The sequence below is a fragment of the Melozone crissalis genome, unplaced genomic scaffold (assembly GCF_028551555.1).
Source record: "Melozone crissalis strain CALT ecotype California unplaced genomic scaffold, PUWL_Pcris_2 ptg000034l_1, whole genome shotgun sequence".
NCBI classification, from domain to species: domain Eukaryota; kingdom Metazoa; phylum Chordata; class Aves; order Passeriformes; family Passerellidae; genus Melozone; species Melozone crissalis.
Window position 1 is genome coordinate 11396171 of NW_026535812.1, and position 18099 is coordinate 11414269.

Genomic DNA, 18099 nt, shown 5'->3' on the forward strand with positions numbered 1-18099 from the left:
ATTATGATATTAGAACATTTACTTAATTGTTCATATGAATTTAAAGTTTTCTCCTTAAGTTGACTAGGTTTTGGATTTTAGTCAAACTAGCAAATTATGACAATTGAAGTTTTCTTGCTTTAATTTAGGTAAATTCCTGCAATAGAGCTAAAAAATATATATTATTTTAAAGAGAACATGAATACAACATTCGGATCTTATGAAATTTTGTAATCTGCAGAATGTTTCTGGACTTAAACTACAGTGTGTATGGTTACATTAGAGCATCATTTTGCTAGAAAGTCTGGTTTCTGCTATGAATTTACAAACTCTTCCACTTCATTTTTGTTGTTCCATCTTGTTTTAGTTAATGCTAATATGTGGGCAGCATCTGAAGGTTAGGCAGCTTGCTGACCCAGCTCTGTGTTGCTGCTGTGGTGATTCAAAGATTGCAAGACTTTAGAAAAGACTCCAGAAAAGGTTTCTCTGTCTCCATGAGCATTAACTGACAACCATCCTGTCCCTTTTGCATCAGGGCTGATGAACAGTGTGCCTGGGTACCTGTTAAACACCAGTTTACCACTTACTGTATGAATTACAGAAGAAAACAGAATTTTTAAAAGGGTCATTTCACCTTGGTGGTAATTTAACCCTGAACATGGACTATTGTGAAAAAAGATTGAAAATAAACCTTAGGCACTATTTCAAAGATAGAGCTAGAACTATATGCTATAATAGTTTTAGGTGCCTAATTTTAAATATCATTTCAGGATTTGACTTTGCATTTCTTAGCATATCTCAGAATGTAATTAATTCAAAATTAAATACTTCAGTCTATTTCAATGCCTTCCAGATATAGTTGCTGCCATTGGTTGAGGCCAGATAGCTTTTCAAATTTAAGTTATTGAAATCTGCAATTTTTCCTTACATATAGCAGTTCATTTTACTTAGGATTTTGTCATTTATGTGTGATACTGGAGTGTCCTTATCAAAACGATTCCAAGAGTTTTGTTCTCAGAGTGCCCCACAAGTCTGACTGTGTGCTTGAGTATTATTTTGTGTTACCCTCTAGAGATCTTCAAGTATATGCAGCATGTTGGATCATTGTATAGCTATGTCTGTCTGTGTGTTATACAGCAGGACAAAAAGTTTTCAAAAAGCAAGCATTGTTTGGATTTTATTTTTTTAAGCCAAATAATTGCTTCACTGATCATTGTTTGCCTTTTCCTTGTAGCATAAAGGAGTGCCATGGATTACCTCTTATAAACGGACAGAATTGTGATCCTTATGCAACAGTCTCTCTCGTGGGGCCTTCCAGGTAACATTTTAATATAAAATGAATAAGTCTAAAAATGCTGTGATGTTGAATTAGAAAAGAAAGTCATAGGTTTTAAGCAAAATCTTTAAATCACAGACATATCTTCCAGTGCTCTCATGCATACATCACATCTCCATGGAGACTGTTCTCTCCCTTCCCTGCCATATGCTCCAGACTGGGATGGTGTTTGGTCTGTCTGAATTGTTTGCACTAGTCAAGAGCCACTTATGACTCAGTTCTTTCTTTTTTTTCTGTTTTGTATTGGATTTCTGCGCTGTACTTCTGTTAATTTATGTGAAATTCCTGTATGTCCTGATGCAGTCAGTTGCTCCCTCACCTTCCTCTCTTCTCTGTTTTTCCTGTGTGGGTTTCTTTGCAGATGTGTAGTAACTGGGAGGAGATGAGGGAGGAGAGGTTCTGGAACACCTTCAAGATACTGCTTTCAATGTCCAGACAGTTCAAATGTCTCCTTGTTTGGGACCAGTAATCCTCAATAACTGCTGGGTTTTTTCATTTAAGAAAAATCCCCCATCCCACACATTCACTATGGGCAAGTCCCTGCCCAATAAGGCAGATAAGTTTCAGTTGCTTCTTTTTTGCCACATCAGACCCTTTCCTTTCTCCTGTGCTGAGGAATTGCCCTTGTGTGCACGGGATGGGTTGTACCAGATGGGTTGTACCAGACTTGCTTGGCTTAAAGACTGTGGAAGGATTGGCCCTGAGTAAGCTCTGCATGGAGCATTTTTTTTCTCCTTGGTAATAAACAATCACATTTTTTAGGTTTGGCTTGGGGGGTTTTTTGTTTTGTTTGTTTGTTTGGGTTTTTCCTAAGGGGACTAGGGAGGCTCATCCAGTGTACTTAGGCATCATGGGGCCAAGTGGCAAAGAAGGTAAATTGACATCCATTTTCTGTTTGAGTCCTGCGTATGGATGGAAGTGGGAGAATGTTGGTCCCACAAAAGATTTATCCTGTTAGTATGGGAATATATGTGCAAATCTGACAGGAATTCCTGGTTGAGATTTTCCAATCTTATGCATGTGTGACTCATGTACCATGACTGGAATATTTATATGTCCAATGCCTGAAAATAGGTAGTTTATACTTAGGGCAGTTTTTCTTCTCCCTTGTCTGTTTTTCTCATGTATTTTATATTTCTTTCTTTTGGAAAGCCATTTTGTACTACCACAGCCCTTTGCTAAATAAATAAAACTGCATTCCTTTATAAAAGTTGTAAAATTAAAAACAAAAACAACCCACAAGGAAGTGGGGGCAGTTGTTTTGTTTGACCCTATGCTGCTTCATATCTAACATGAGCAGCAGTTGTTTTTAAAGAAAACCTTCAGTGTCTTGGGTATAAGCCCCTTTCTGTAAAGGAGTAGTGGATATTTCACCAGCAAAAGAGGATGGGAAAAACAGAAACTGCAGCTGAACAAGACAAGGAAAAGTGTGCTCATTACCTTCAGGCAGTGGTAAAGAAATTTAAATTTTAAATACCTTAGAAATTGTTCATGTATTTTAATTAATATATGTAAGTTTTGCCTGTTTGTGAAATGAAATACAACGTTTGAGTTGGATAGATGCATGGCTAGCTAGATACAGCATTTCAAATTTTAGCTCTTTAATCTGTATTGTGAAGATGAACTAATTTCATTTTAAGATTTTCTTCATTGATCAAAGTGAATTGTAGAATAACAAAAAATGTTTTAACTTAAATGCATGGGTCCTTCTTGACAATAGAATGTTTTTATAATTGTGTGTTTAAGTTGTCTATGGTAAAAATTTTACCACATTGGAACAGGAATGACCAAAAGAAGACCAAAGTTAAGAAGAAAACAAGCAATCCGCAGTTTAATGAAACATTTTATTTTGAGGTAACTTTTTGTATGCTGTTCTTCTTGTTTATCTATTTTATGCAACCCTTCAGGTAATTTTAAGCAAGCTGCATAGCAATACCTAATGCAGAAAGCTCTCTTCAGGCAAATTGAAGAGCTTTAACTGGCCTCTCAAATGTAAGTAGATGACATACTTCAATTTCTGTCTGCCAGACAATAGCATTCTCCTCCAATTGCTGTGTGAGAAATTACTTTTTCACAAGCACATATATGAAGGTAATTTTCTGTCTTGAATCACTTTATACATCATTTGTCGCCATCTGGAGTTCCGAGATAACTTAACCTGTCCCATGGACTCCTATTTAAATATTTTCAAGCTTGACCTAAAAAACCCAAACAACTTATTTATTTAATAAACTAATATTGTGATTATACCCAAAAGAGTTTATTTTATTTTTAAAAGTTTACCTTGTTGTTATTTAGGAGTTGATTTCAATTGTACATGAGTTAGCTGACAAAGAAACGATGAGTTTAAATTTTCACCTGATTTCTGTCAGTAATAAAAATCAGATTTGCATTTAAAGCATGCTGTACTGAGAGTTGGAAGGAGTACAACTATTGCATGTGCTTCAAATAAATCCTTCTGTGGGACTTGAGTGAGAAATAGTTTCATACCTCTGCATAGTTTCAGTGCATGTGTGTGTCTCAGTTGACCTGCTCAAGAATACTGAGTGTGATTTCTTAAGAAGTTAGATATTAGTAAAAATGTAAATGTGATCCAAACCACTCTGGTAACTTTCTGACTGATGATTTATTGGAGTTAAATTGACTGACTGGACAGTCAGTCAAGAAATGAGGAAAGTGTGGATGAGAGGTTACAATTGTTGTAACTAGGGCAAGAAGAGTGGGTTTCCTATTTGTTGTTTCTTTAAATATTTCAGAACTGACTTCAATGCTTTCATAGGGCTCATGCTAAAAGAAAAGAAAATTGCCAGTTTCCTGTCATACTACTTGTTTTTTTTTCTAATAGATCTATACTCTAATTCCCTCATTTATCAGCCTTCAGTAGGCTCCACCATGAACCCTTCTTGACTGGTTTTTCTCCTGCTTTCTGGAAAAGGGCAGTTTGTTTGGCCAACTGACCTTTTTCCTTTCTACAAGGAGCAGTAGCTATTTACCTATGCTAGAGGCAGGGAAGGTTTTATTTGATTTTTGTTATCCATAATACAAAAAATGTGTTAATAGGAGGAATTTACTTGCAGGTAACCAGGTCCAGCAGTTACACCAAAAAGTCCCAGTTTCAGGTGGAAGAAGAAGATATTGAGAAACTAGAAGTCAGGTAAGTTATGTGGATTACAAAGTGATTTCACAGAATCATTAATAAATTGTAATATTTTATCGTCAAGACAATAAATACCTGTTTTATCTTAGTTTAGCTTCATAGAATTACTGATCAGACTTGTAGAAGAGATGACAGAAAATGTCTTTTTTTTTTACTTGTATTTCTTACTGAAGATGAGTTTTTTTTATTTTGGAGTAAATAGTGGTTGAGTGTATCTAGCATTCCTGTGTCTGTGAGTAAAGAGGTATGAATACCTTATATCAAATTACATTTATTTGGGCAGAATATTGGTAATAGAACTTTTACTGAAGGATACCAGCATACCTGATTCTAGTCTATATTTTCAAATATAGTTGGTTAGTTTAATAAAAAAGAGGAGAAAGCCTCTTTTATGAGATTCTTACAATTTCACTTTGCTTTTTAGAGGGACATTTGTCTTTCATCTTTTCCTTGCAAATGCAAATACTCAAAGTAGGTTCCCTTTTTCTGCTGCTTTCCCCTCAGAGCAGGTCTTTGTGTATTTATGCAATGTAGTTAGAACTGCAGAGAGCCCTGTACTCAGTTTCTTGTCTTTCTTGTGCTCCTGCACATACATGCACCAAATTTGCTGAATGACAGAAAGTCTTCAAGGCCAGCATATGTTTCCTAACAGGCATCAGAAGAATAATTTAGCAGTTAACCCACATAGCCATTATAGAACTAACTTGGTATGTGTGTTTTTAACTATTAGCTTCATTAATTAAGACTGTATATTTCATTGTAGATGCAAATATATTTAGAAAAAGTCATGCCCCAACAAATCTAGTTGTCTTTTTTTTTTGTTTTTTGTGTTTTTTTTTTTTGTTCTTAACAACTGCTGTCTGTCAGAAATGTCAGAGAGGTAAGAAGTACTAGAGCAAAGCAGGGTGCATGTGTGGAGCCGGATTCCGTTGGAGGTTGTAAGCGTACGAGCTGCTGCTTGGAGAAACAAGCGCATGTCTTGGTGTGGCATTGCAGTGTCCCAGGCTCTAGCAGTTAGGTAGATATTTAAATATATTGGTTAAAAAGTTCACTGGAATTACCCAAGAAGAAATGTGCACAGTTTTGGGGGTGGAGACTGCGCAGAAGCCGTACATTGTGCCAGTGTCACTCTTGTTTACTGATGCAAGGTCTGCAATCTTAACTTTCACTGTTTGTTTCTTTATCTGTTCTTTATGGATTAATAAGCCACTTGTTTGAGTCTTCTTGGTTTATTTAGAATGGAGTGAGATTTCTAACATTTGCTGCCTGCATGCATGTGGATTAGTGCTGTAAGGCAGTTATTGTAAACTTGCGTATTTCTCTCTGGGAGAAAAGAAAATTAAGCAATGTTCTTGTTTTCAGGGTTGACCTATGGAATAATGGGAATCTGGTACAAGACATCTTTCTAGGAGAAATTAAGGTTCCTGTGAAGGTGTTAAGAAATGATTCCTTTCAAGCATGGTGAGAAATGGTGATTCAGAAGTGAATTTGCTTGTCTTGCATGTTTTTTCTTGCAACGGATATGTTTTATTCTACCTATTCATTAAACCATGTCTTCCTGTCCTAATCTAGGTGAAACATGTTTCTAGAGTTTCCCTGCTCAATAAATTAGCCTTGTCAGCAGGTACATTTAGCTCTGCTCTTCCCCATGTCTGCACCTAGTCGCAGCATAGTTGGTGTTTGAAGGGGATGTGTGGAGAGTGAAGGGAAGATGGACTGTAACTGTCTTTTGGTCAGGTTGCTGGATTTCAGTGATCTCTGTGTGCTCTTCAGCCTACCCAGCAAACCTGGAGCTTCTCAGAATTGCGTCACTCATAACTCAATTCCTAAGTCAGACTTCCAGAATGACCAATGAGGAATTGATTTGATCATTAAGTATGGCTTTTTTTCTTTCTTGGGGAGACTCTGGAAGTATCTTCTAGAACCAACCCAACATCATATCAGGGGAGCAGGCACAGGAGCTGGAAGGGTGAGGTATGAAGGGAGTTCAGGAAAGAAACATTTCGGTATGGGACATCTCAGCACCCTCCTTCCTGATGGTTTTGGAAGCAGGAGCCCATCTCCAGCTCCTTTGCTGTCCCAAATGCTTGGCAGCAGGAAGCCATGAGTGCAAGGGATTTGAGTGCCTCCAAGTGTGTAAAATATTCTGCTTTTAGTGAACCTTTCAGTACAGGAAAAAGCATGGAGGAAGCGCTTTCATATCCACACAGAAAACAGATGGGAAGGACATGTGTAAATAGGAACTAAATGTAACACAGGTCTTGGCCAGGAACCATTATGGCTCTGCTCCATGTACCCACCTCAGGCTCCAAGTGTCTTCTTGGATGCTGAACTCAGACTCTTGGTGCTTGAATGTGATCTGTAGGTGTTTGTGTTGGAGTTTCTGGTTTTTTGCACAGTGTATTGCAGTCACAGGCTTGTTCTGCCAGTGTCTCATCTACAGCTGTATGACTATATTAACATAAAAACAAGCTTCTGTCAACAACCTGCAGAGAGAAAGACTGTATCAGCATGGGCTTATTGCCTGTGAGCTGTGTTTGTGTGTAGCTTTTTGAACTGACCTAACTCATGTCTAGTTCTCTTGTGTCTGCTAATATGCATTGTAGGCACACACATGATCTGCTTATCAAAAACAGTTCTGTGATTAAAAATAACAAATCTTTTATATTATTGCTAATTTGTGTAATATGATTTTGAATGCAGCTGAAGTACAGCAGAGAAATTATCTGTCTCACTAAATATTTGGAAAATAAGCCTAGGAGTCGTGCTGTTAAGGAGAGGTTCTCCTGGTAAATCAGTTTTATTTTTTGTTAGCACACCTTCTTGGACACTGCATCTGATCATGAAAAAAAGAAGTCTGATCTCCTGATTGTAGAGGTCCAGATATACATGATTGTAAAAGAATATTTGGAGATGGGGTTTCAGTTTGTTGGGATGAGTGTTATAACTACTGTGACACCACTTAAAAGCTGTGAACGTTTTTGTAGGGCTGCACCTCCTGTTGGAATGCAGTGAAACTGCAGCCAGTGAATTGTTCAATGTATTTTGTATTAAGAGTAGAAAAAAATCAGCCCTTTCCCCATAATTGTTTCTCAGGAGTGGAGCCTGTTAATATTATGTGTTTTTTCTGTTCTCAGACAAGACCATTTTAACTCTTCACATTACCTGTTTCACCTGCAGTGTCCAACAGCCTAAATACAATCTAGATGTAAAATTAGATGGCCCAGTGTAATCTCAAACTATTCCTCCTATCCCCTGTTAACCTGCAAAAAGTATATCATATGCTACTGTTTGCAAAGATGGGAGAAAATAAATACAAGTTCCATTATGTGTTAAAGATGAATTAAATGCTGCTCATGTTTTTACTTTTGTGTCTGAGGGTTTTTTTTTTTGTGAATTTTTGCTGGTTTTCAGATACAATGCATGTATACTGAAATAGTTAAATGTGATACTTTGCTTTATTATGGAATTAGTTGAATGAAATAGGTATCTAATATTTTGTAATTGTCCTGTTGCTTACAGGTACTTACTTCAGCCAAGAGAAAATGGAAACAAGTCTTCTAAAACTGATGATTTGGGATCACTTAGGTTAAATATCTGTTACACTGAAGACTGTGTACTTCCATCTGAGTACTACACTTCTCTAAGGAACTTGCTGCTAAAATCTTCAGATGTTCAGGTACTTTTGTTGAAAATTTCATTGAAGTGAAAACTAAATTGGATTATGCAGTTGTGAGACAATATGAATTACTCATATCTAGATAATTGGTTTTGTTTCTTTGTATAAATTACTTCTGTCACACCCAGATGCTCTTACTTCTGCTCCAGGATTTTCTTCTTATTTTAGAAGAACCAGAGGAGACAGGAAAATAATCTATGCTATGTGCCTGGAGGAGATAAAATACTTTTCTCTTTTTGGTTGCTCTTTTCAACATTGTATTTTTCCATTGCCATCTATTGGCTTCTTGGATTTAGAGGTTTTCCAGGGACGCTGATTCATTATTGGCACTGAAGGGCAGATAATTAACAAAAAAGATCTACTTCAGAATTTATTTCAAATTCTACTTCTGAATTGCCTTCCCCAGGATGTTAATCAGCGTGACTGGATTTCTCACCCTGACATGGTGACAAGGAGGGAAGTGTGGTGGAGTATTTGCGTAACACTGGGACAGGAATCAAAGCGTAGTAACCAGACTTTATCTTCTTCAGTCTTTTACAGCTTTTCATCAATTCAGTGTTAGTGAAGTACTGACAGAGGAGAAGAAAGAGGAAGCAGATGTGACTCAAGTTTTTGCTGGCCCATATTCAAATACTGCTTCACTGGAATTCAGGAATAGCTGAGTATATAGGTAGCAGCAGTCAGCAGTGGTCTTTTCTACTGAAATAATATAGTTTTTGTATTGAAATTCCCAAATGTACAGTGACAGCAAACACATTAGAAGAGTAAGAATTTTATTTTAATGTCCCCTGATTGCAGTTTTAAAAGTCTATAAAGATATATGACATTGTAGTAAAACAACTGCTTTCTGTCTCTAGCTTGGGTTTGTGACAAAGCCATAGTGTAACCCTTTAGGGAGAATGAGTAGGATGAGTAGCTACTGAATTCCATTCTTGAATGTATTTATAGAGTGGATAATATTACTTTTCAATCAAGTATCTCTGGAATGAAAGCTTTTAACTGCCATGTTACGCAGCAGATATTCAGTCTTTCTGTTAACCAACTATGTTATTAGATTTGATCTGTACTTTTTCAAATACACAAAGAACATTTAACTACTTTACTCAGATTTTGTATTCTGCTTTCTCACAGCCCATTTCTGCATCTGCTGCCTACATTCTGAGCGAGGTGTGTCGAGACAAGTGCGATGCTGTGCTGCCCCTGGTACGGCTGCTGCTGCACCACCATAAGCTGGTTCCCTTTGTTGCAGCAGTGGCAGAACTGGATCTGAGGGACACCCAGTATGTATTTCATGTTTATTGATGTCATGCATTCTAAAGTTAGAGTTTCACAGGGCTTCATGATACAACACTGATGAGTAAGCCCTTTGGTTTCTTTCTCTCACATAAAACTGACTAAATATATTCATCTTTTAATGCTCATTTTGAAAAACATTCATTGAAACTATTTTGAAGCTGGGAGTCAGAGTTAAGGGTGCTGGGCAGTTTGGTAAAACTTTGTCTTAGAGTACATAGTGTTTATTTTAAATTTCTTTATTTGGCCACTCTTCAAATTTTATTGCGCATTGTATCAAAACTTATAAACTTAGATGGAACATCTTTAAATTGCTGAAAATCCTATCCTGTTTCTTTTAACATGGGGCTTAAATGAAGGCTGCTCTCTTTCTGCAAAGATGCCATGTAACTAAGAATGTGGCCTGCATGCCTTGCAGGTAGGAAGCACAGGAGTTTTTCCAAGTAGCAGCCTGTGGTCTGTGAGTTTGCAGCTCTGTGGTTAGGAGAGAAATAAGGCAGATGGGAGTAGCAACCAGTGCACTGCCAGGTCATGTCCAGTGGAGGTGTGGCAGGGATTGTGTCACCACAGGACAGTTCATTTCAAAGCACTTAGTCTTGATTTAAATAATGCAAGACAGCTTAATTGTGTAGAAAGAGGTGACTCATAGAAAATAATTTTCTAAACTGCATTTTAGTACACACATTCCATTGTAATTGAACTGTAACAAAGGCAGCTTAAACTAAATCTCTCAGATTAGAAAGATACACTTTGCACACCTGGCTGTCAGTTTTCTTCAACAACTATAATGAATAAAAATATAACCTTGGATTAAATTATCTTTTGCTTTAAGTGTCTGGGTTTATTGATGTAGTGTAGTAGTGTGCTATAGCTCAAGATTTTTTTACCATGACTACTGCAGGAGGAATTGTATATTGCTGAGGTACAATTTTCATTATTTTGGAATTTTCTCGAGTTGTTCTTTCTCATGTTCCACATTGCACTATAACTTTAATTGCATAAAATTTCTTATACTTTTTCTTATGGTTTTATTTATGTTCCTGGGTTTGGTAATTGCTGTAATAATGTTCTTGTTTATACTCTTTTTGTTACTGAGTGCCATTGGAAGCTTGGTGCATGTGTTCTGGGATTCCTGATTAAAATGTATTACAAATGCTTTAAAAATATTTAATAGCAAGATAGAGTATAAATTGAACTTTTTTACTGAACTTGGTTTTTTCCTATTCAAATAAAATAATTTCTTTTCTTGCAGAGAAGCAAACACAATCTTCAGAGGCAACTCATTAGCAACTCGGTGTGTGGATGAAATGATGAAAATAGTGGGGAAGCACTACCTAAAGGTTACTTTGAAACCTGTTATTGATGAGGTATGTTATCCTGCTGAAACTTCTTTGGGGAAGCTCAACCCCCTGTGGTATCCTTCTCTGTTGGATAGACATTCCTGTTTTAGCTCTGTGGCAGGAATAATTCGGGTAGGGGAATCCTAGAGGAAAAATTAATTGAATGATAATTGCTCAAGTTTAGTGGGAGGAGCTGTGTCTTGTTATTTATGTTCCAGATGCTTCAAAAAAAACAGTCAGTGAAAGTCATTGCAGCCTCCCAACACATTGCAGAATTTGCCCATGTGATGCTTTATGTAATCAATCCATTTGAAAAGGCACAAACAAAAGTGAGGATGGTCATTGCATGTTGTTAGAGATGGTTAGGACCTATTTAGAATTTATTCCTAAATAAAAGAATCTGTTTTTTAATGGGTGCATTTCCATACTTTGTCTGAAAAATTGAACTCCTATAGTTTTGTTTGTTTCTTTCAGATATGTGAGTCACCTAAACCCTGTGAAATAGATCCCATCAAATTAAGAGAGGGGGATAACGTGGAAATTAATATGGTGAGTTTACCAACTGGTCTTAAAATCTGAAAGAAGCATTTTTATAAGCAGTCTTTGTAATGGAAAATGAGTAACTCACAGTAGCAATATAACTCTGTTTTCAGAGTAAACAAAGAATAAGCTGTATCTTCTTACTTGTCTTTATGAAGACAGCAATGGAAAAGTCCAGTGGAAAATGGGACAGAGAGGAGAAGCTAAGGATGACAGTCATTCTTATCAGTTTTTTGGGTGTTTGGATTCCTGATGTCCTATACTCAACATCTAGATTGGTGTACCTAATTAGAAGTGCTCTAGCATTTTTCATTGAAGTTTTGCTGGCTGCCTCCCTCTTACCAGAGTATGCTGATGTTGAAGGCAACAGTTACTGCAATAAAATTAACGTTCACTTGATATACGTGGGAAATGTTCCTTCCTTGTTGTCAAATGACAAAACCAGGTATTGATAGGTAGTTTATATTGCTAGACACTGCTTACATACTTTTAAGTAAATATCATTAAACTACCTTTTAACAGTAGTAATGCCATATAAACTTTATGAGGCTTTTAAAATATGCTGTAAACTGTACTAGAATTCAGTATTGAATAATCAGACCAGTGTTATGTTTGTGCCCAGGGAAAAGGAGAAATGAATGTCTTAAAAGGTCTTAAAAATACCTTTTTTCATAATTGCAGGAAAATCTCCGCTATTACGTGGACAAAGTGTTCCGTGAAATCGTGCGGTCGAGTATAAGTTGTCCTACACTAATGTGTGATGTGTTTTATTCTTTGAGGCATCTGGCTGCCAAAAGATTTCCAAGTAAGTGTTCTCTAAGAACTTCTGAAAGTGGTGTTCAGACTGAAAACTTCTGCAGTTACCTTATGGGGATTGTTAAAATTCTTATCTTGTCCAAGGCTGTGCCCTGAACTTTGACAAGCGTTTGTTTTTCTGTCAGGCTGTACGTTAGAGTGAAACTTCGTGGTCAGTCAAGAGGCATTTTTTGTTTTCTGATCCAAAAATATAGCAAGTCAGAAACTGCAAGACAGCAGCAAATGAGAAGTCATCAGAAGAGTACAAGATAATAGTAGAAAAGCAAAAGTAGTACAGGAAGTGATTTATTTGAAAGACACTTAAAATTTAAGAGCTGTTCTCTTTGTTTCTTCTAAAGAAGCAAGATGTGAACTTGAAAATCAGTTTAGCATTTGCATCTTTACATGAACTGTGACTCTGTTAATGATGGCCCGCACATTCATAACTTCTGTGAAGTTAGCTTTAGTACTGCTATAGCTAGACTAGTTATGTGTAGTTTTGAGGAGGGTGGATAATAAAAATTATTTATTGAGTTTGTAAATATGACCAGTATTATAGAATAGCTTTAGTCTTTCAGGATGCTTTTAATATAGGAGTAATGTGGGTCTGAAGTACTCACACTTGAGCCAGTTAAAATCTGAAATGTCCTGTAATAAGGTACAGGTGAAGACTGCTCCTCATAATGTAGAACATTTCACTGATTCATGTTTATCACTGAAACTGAGCCATAAATTGCTCCAGTTTAGACAGTCCTTTCAGAAAAGCTGACTTACCAGATCAGATTGAAGTGGTCATTAGAGTAAGAATGTGACCTCACTGTATTTCCCAGTATAAAAGCAGATATACCCAAGATTTAATGAGAAAATTCTCATTTACGTCCTCAAAATTATATAACAGCATGATGCAACTCAGAATTGCAATTATATTTGTTCCTCTGTGTTGACTGCATTTGATATGCAGCATTAATGTACTTGAATTATCAGTGAGTAGCTTTCTAGGTGTAAGAATCCAGTAGCCCCAGAGTTTAGAGGCAGTGTCTGCAGTGTTTTGTCTCTGGGTGCAGCATCCAGCCAGACCTAATCAACTGTGTATGTAAATGCTTGCAGTCATCTCATTGTTTCTCCCGGTGGAGCTGATGAGCCAGTTGTATGGGAATAGAACTTCTTTTCAGATAAATTAGCAGTAAACACTCCACTATAAGGAGAACATTTCTTACCATGACCACCTTTCTCATTTCATGCGCTTCATTGATTTTTCTATTCTATTTTAAAATATGAATGTCTCCTTTGATGTTATCTTCTTAAGGATTTTTATGTTAACTGTCTTCATGGTTTCCTAAGTTCAGTGCATGTTACATTTCATGGTTTTTCTCTGCAGATGACCCTCATGTACAGTATTCTGCAGTGAGCAGCTTTGTGTTTCTTCGTTTCTTTGCTGTAGCCGTAGTCTCACCTCATACTTTTCATTTACGACCTCACCATCCAGTAAGTCTTGTGAAGCTTTGTTCTGTTTTATTCATACTGTCAGAGCTGTTGGTTTGGGAAGGCTTAAGTTACTTTCAGTAACTGGGAAATAAGATGACTAAATATCTCTAGGTGCAGTTCATAAAGGAAGTAAGATATTTACAAATCTTTAAGCATCAGATATTTCAGTCTTTATGGGGTGTTCTCAAATGATGTGGAAGAGCTTTCAATATTAAAGATTCTGTGCTTTTTTTGGGTATGTGCTTCTGGGGTAAAATAACAACATGACTGAGGGTCCTTTAAGGTATAGGCCTAAACTGCCTTGGTTCTTTCCACCAAGGAAATTAAACATCCAGACATTTATTGCCATGTGGGTCTTAAGCAGAGGTTGTAGCATTATCCATAATTGGTTGGTATATTTGTCCTGGACTCCACTAGTTGCAACGGGTTGACAAATTTTCTATGTTTGTTTGTCAAGTAGATACACAGTATAAAACAATTTCAAAAACAGGAATATCAAGATTAAAAAACCTGTATTATTTTCCACATTAAATACAGAAAATATTTGAAATCTGCTTCTCCAGAGGTTATCATTATTATTTTATTTACGTAGATGTGTGTGCCTTCAGAAGAAAAAGATACACTTACTCAAATTCATTGCCTTGACATTATCCAGATTTTTGAGTAAAAAAAAATTACAGGATTTTAACACTTGAGGGTTAAACATCTAAAAGGGAACAGCAAGGCCACTTTTGGAGGCTGTGTTTATAATTCTGTATTAAAATGCCATCGGTGAGGTAGCAAACAAACCAAGTAAAAGCATTAAAGATGAAGTTTTAAATATCACTTTTTATTATGAAAACTTGGACCATTTGTCCTGCAGTAGTTCATTATGTTTATTATTCAGAAGTTTGTTAGATGTAATGATTACAGGATTTGAGTGCTTCTAGTGTTTTATAGGTAAAAATATTTCACCAGTACTAATATTAAATTCTAGTGGTAGTGACTGAAATAATAAACACTATGCAGTAGCTAATAAACTAGATAATATTTCATACACATTTTTTTCTTTTGGGGGAAAGAAAAGGAATGCAGATGTATCATATTTACTACATTGTGTAATATACTATCTTTCTTGACATTTTCATTTTTTTAATCAGTTCTACCTGGAACTGTGAAAACATACGACTTCTGAATTTTGTTTCATTGTTTTAGGATGCACAGACTTCTAGAACATTAACTCTTATATCAAAAGCCATCCAGACTTTGGGGAGCTGGGGAAGTTTGACCAAAAGCAAACTTGTAAGGCTATTAAAATTCTTTCTCATTTCAAACATTCTGTGTACTGAAAGTTCATAAAAAAGTTTATTTATGTCAATATACTTTTCCTTTCAGTCAAGTTTCAAGGAGACATTCATGTGTGAATTTTTTAAAACATTTCAAGAAGAACAATTTACTGAATCTGTTAAAAAGGTAACTTTCAACTGTATTTTATTTTATTGTTGGTGTAGCTGATCAGTCTTCATTATTAAATGGTTGTGTTAATGTTCAGTTTGCTACTAGAGAGAAAAAGAAAAGTTGTGGTCTGTTTCAGACATTAAAAAAACCCAACCAAAAAATAATATAGCAAAACCATACACAGGAGTTACACATAGTGAACTAAGCTAATTTAGTTTAAAAAGTAAAGTGTATATTTTTTGAAAGAAGTTGTTATTGGTTCTGCTCTTTAGGAACTCATTAAAGAAAGCTTGTGTGACCTCTGGGCATCCCTTGTTACATTGTTCCTAGGCCCTGCCATATATTTTCATCTATTGCTCAAAATAACTGTTCTGTTCAAGGAGAAACTGTACATTTATATTGTCAAAATAGCTTTTGGGGTTTTTGTGTTTCTGAATATTGTATATTTATACTCCCTGTGGTTTTTTTCCTGAAGTTCCTGGATGATGTTTCCTCTACTGAGAGTAAAGAGCCCAGTGGTGTGAGCGAGCCAGTACATCTAAAAGAAGGGTGAATACACTTGAATTTATTTTGTCCATAACAAAATTGACTTCAGTCTTTTTTCATTAATGCCACATTCAGATTAAAGCTTATTAAAATGTGTGATATATTGTAGAAATTACTATATTTGTAATTTAGACAATTCTTAGTATGTAGAATTAGTTTAACAGAACAACTGCAAACTTCCATAACTCGTCTTCTAAATACTTTAAAAAAATCATTAAAAGCAGCTGAAAACCTATTGAAGACTGTCTGCATTACTGTCTCAGTTCAGTGTGTGCTCTGTGGTGGTTTTTGAGGGTTGTGAAAGTGTATTTTAAAACAACATTATTAACTTAGAATTATCCTACTTCCTGTGTAAGTCTGGCCAGCTAAATGCTCTGCCTTTGAAGTTAGGTAGAAAACTACCCTGTAATTTAAATACTTTTAAATACTTAACATTTAGTGATAGAATACTGTTGTATAGATGGAGGTGAAAGTCACTCTTCCTAAAAAATGAACTCTCTTTTGCTTGATGTTGATCGAGAATAGGTGATGATTTGAACAACATTCATGAGGAAAAACTAGTTTAATTTACTTGAGAATATTTTAATTTAGGTGAGCAGCAGGTTTATAAGAAGAAAAGATCAAATGGGCATCCAAATTTCAAACAAGGAAGAAACATGTCTCTTACTAAGATACTGAATAGAAATGAAGGAGGAAATTGTAGTAGATCAGCACTTGGTTATAGTAATAAATTGATGGCTGTTGTTCAAAATAAAAGAAAGCGTTAGGAGTGAGTACACCTAAAGTGTACAAAATGCAGTTTGTCTGCCCTTGCTGTTGAGCCATGTCCAGTGTCATTTCACTGATATTCAGTTTCTGATCCAGATAAGGCCAAGTACATTCTCCAATTACATGGAGAAAGTGGCAGGAAAGAGAGAATCTTGTAGTTAGATACCCCTTATTCCCTTTTGTGAAAATTTGGAATTCTTCCTCTGAACAAGTTACGTATCCCCTCCAAATGTACTGCTGCAAGCACTGGTCTGGACTGTGTGGTTTTCAGACTCCTTTCCTGGTTTTGGAACCCTGCACACCATCACTATAGTGGGAGCGAATCTTGAGGATCTGTTGTGAACAAGTAGTAGGTTTTTTTAAATGTACAATGAAGTAGATTTTTACATGCTGAACGATAATGTCTCAATAAATGGTTTTGAAGACTAATGGTTGCATTTCATTTGATTCTGTCTTTACAGAGAGATGTACAAAAGAGCTCAGGGAAGGACTAGGATTGGTAAAAAGAATTTCAAGAAGCGATGGTTCTGTCTAACAAGTAGAGAATTCACGTACCACAAACAGCAAGGTAAATCATGTTTATTTAACAATTATTTTTATTTTTCAATATTGTCTAAGTGTTTGTAGCTTTTTTTGTGCTTTTGAAATGGCATAATTTTTTTCTTTTCCTAAAATACCTATGATTTATTTTAGTTACTTTTGCTTTGATTAATAGAGGCTTCTGTCTGATTCATGCCTATTTTTTCCATTAAAAAATGCATATTTTTAGAGCATGAACTTCAATGTCAGTGCTCTGAAATTATAAAACAGTTCTTAAAGATTGCTTCACTCCTCTGTTTACAATTTTTTACAGATAAAGAACCAATTTTCACTATTCCAATCAAAAACATCCTTGCAGTGGAGAAACTTGATGAGAACTCCTTCAACAAAAAAAATGTGGGTCAAAAGATAGTTTATATCTAATTCTTGATATGTTCTTTAAATAAAAGATTGTAATTAGCTTACAGAGTTAACAAAACTCCCTTACTGAACACTTCAGCAAAAGGTCTTTTATGGATCAGGAATAACAAGCTTTATGCAGTATCTCCAAGTATTCTGCACATGGATATTAACCTGGAAATGTGGCTATCTGCACCAAGTTTTCTGACTGATTGTGATTTTGCCCCCCTTGCCTGATTTCTGGAATGAAGGTTAAAACTATGTGACCTTATTACCAAGCAGTTGAAAATTACATTATGTGCTACTAGAAATGTAATGTTACCAAACTTGTATTTATTCCTTTTGGTGAGAACTTCCTGCAATCTCTTCATAAACTGAGGCAGTTGTCTGTGCTCCCAGCCTCATTCTAGCCCTGGAACACATCAGTTATTTCTGTTCTTATGTCAGCCCAAACATCTGAGGCAGTGATAAAAGAGCAGCTGTCACTAAGGCCAGTGATGGCTAAAGGGGAGAGAGACTTGTGGGAATCTTCTGTGCTGAAGCATGAAGGTCATGCTTCTTGAAATCTGGGGTCACACTGAAAGATATGTGGATGAAGAAGACAGAAGATGCATCCTGTTCTAATTTCTTAGATGAGAACACAGGGAGCTGTTCTGGCAGGGCTTTTCTGCTCTGTGTAGTTGCAAGAGGTGAAAAGTCTGCTGTTCTCCCTTGTCTCACTTTCTGTCTTAAGAGTTTTTGCAATTGCCCGAGCACTGAAATCTATTTTTACATACTTGAAGTTGCTCGGTAACTGGATTTTTTT

The 18099-nt window shown here is 36.1% G+C and overlaps 1 protein-coding gene across 1 annotated transcript in view; it reads left to right on the forward strand.

Moving 5' to 3' along the window:
- Positions 1 to 18099, forward strand: part of RASA2 (RAS p21 protein activator 2) — a 45476-nt gene that overhangs the window by 22029 nt on the left and 5348 nt on the right. The window contains exons 6-20 of the mRNA XM_054282466.1: positions 1214 to 1297; positions 3097 to 3169; positions 4393 to 4469; positions 5835 to 5933; positions 7995 to 8151; positions 9283 to 9431; positions 10697 to 10811; positions 11259 to 11333; positions 12006 to 12129; positions 13498 to 13604; positions 14799 to 14885; positions 14979 to 15056; positions 15517 to 15590; positions 16817 to 16923; positions 17209 to 17291. Coding sequence (XP_054138441.1) covers positions 1214 to 1297; positions 3097 to 3169; positions 4393 to 4469; positions 5835 to 5933; positions 7995 to 8151; positions 9283 to 9431; positions 10697 to 10811; positions 11259 to 11333; positions 12006 to 12129; positions 13498 to 13604; positions 14799 to 14885; positions 14979 to 15056; positions 15517 to 15590; positions 16817 to 16923; positions 17209 to 17291 — 1489 coding nt within the window. The remainder of the gene's footprint in view (positions 1 to 1213; positions 1298 to 3096; positions 3170 to 4392; positions 4470 to 5834; positions 5934 to 7994; positions 8152 to 9282; positions 9432 to 10696; positions 10812 to 11258; positions 11334 to 12005; positions 12130 to 13497; positions 13605 to 14798; positions 14886 to 14978; positions 15057 to 15516; positions 15591 to 16816; positions 16924 to 17208; positions 17292 to 18099) is intronic.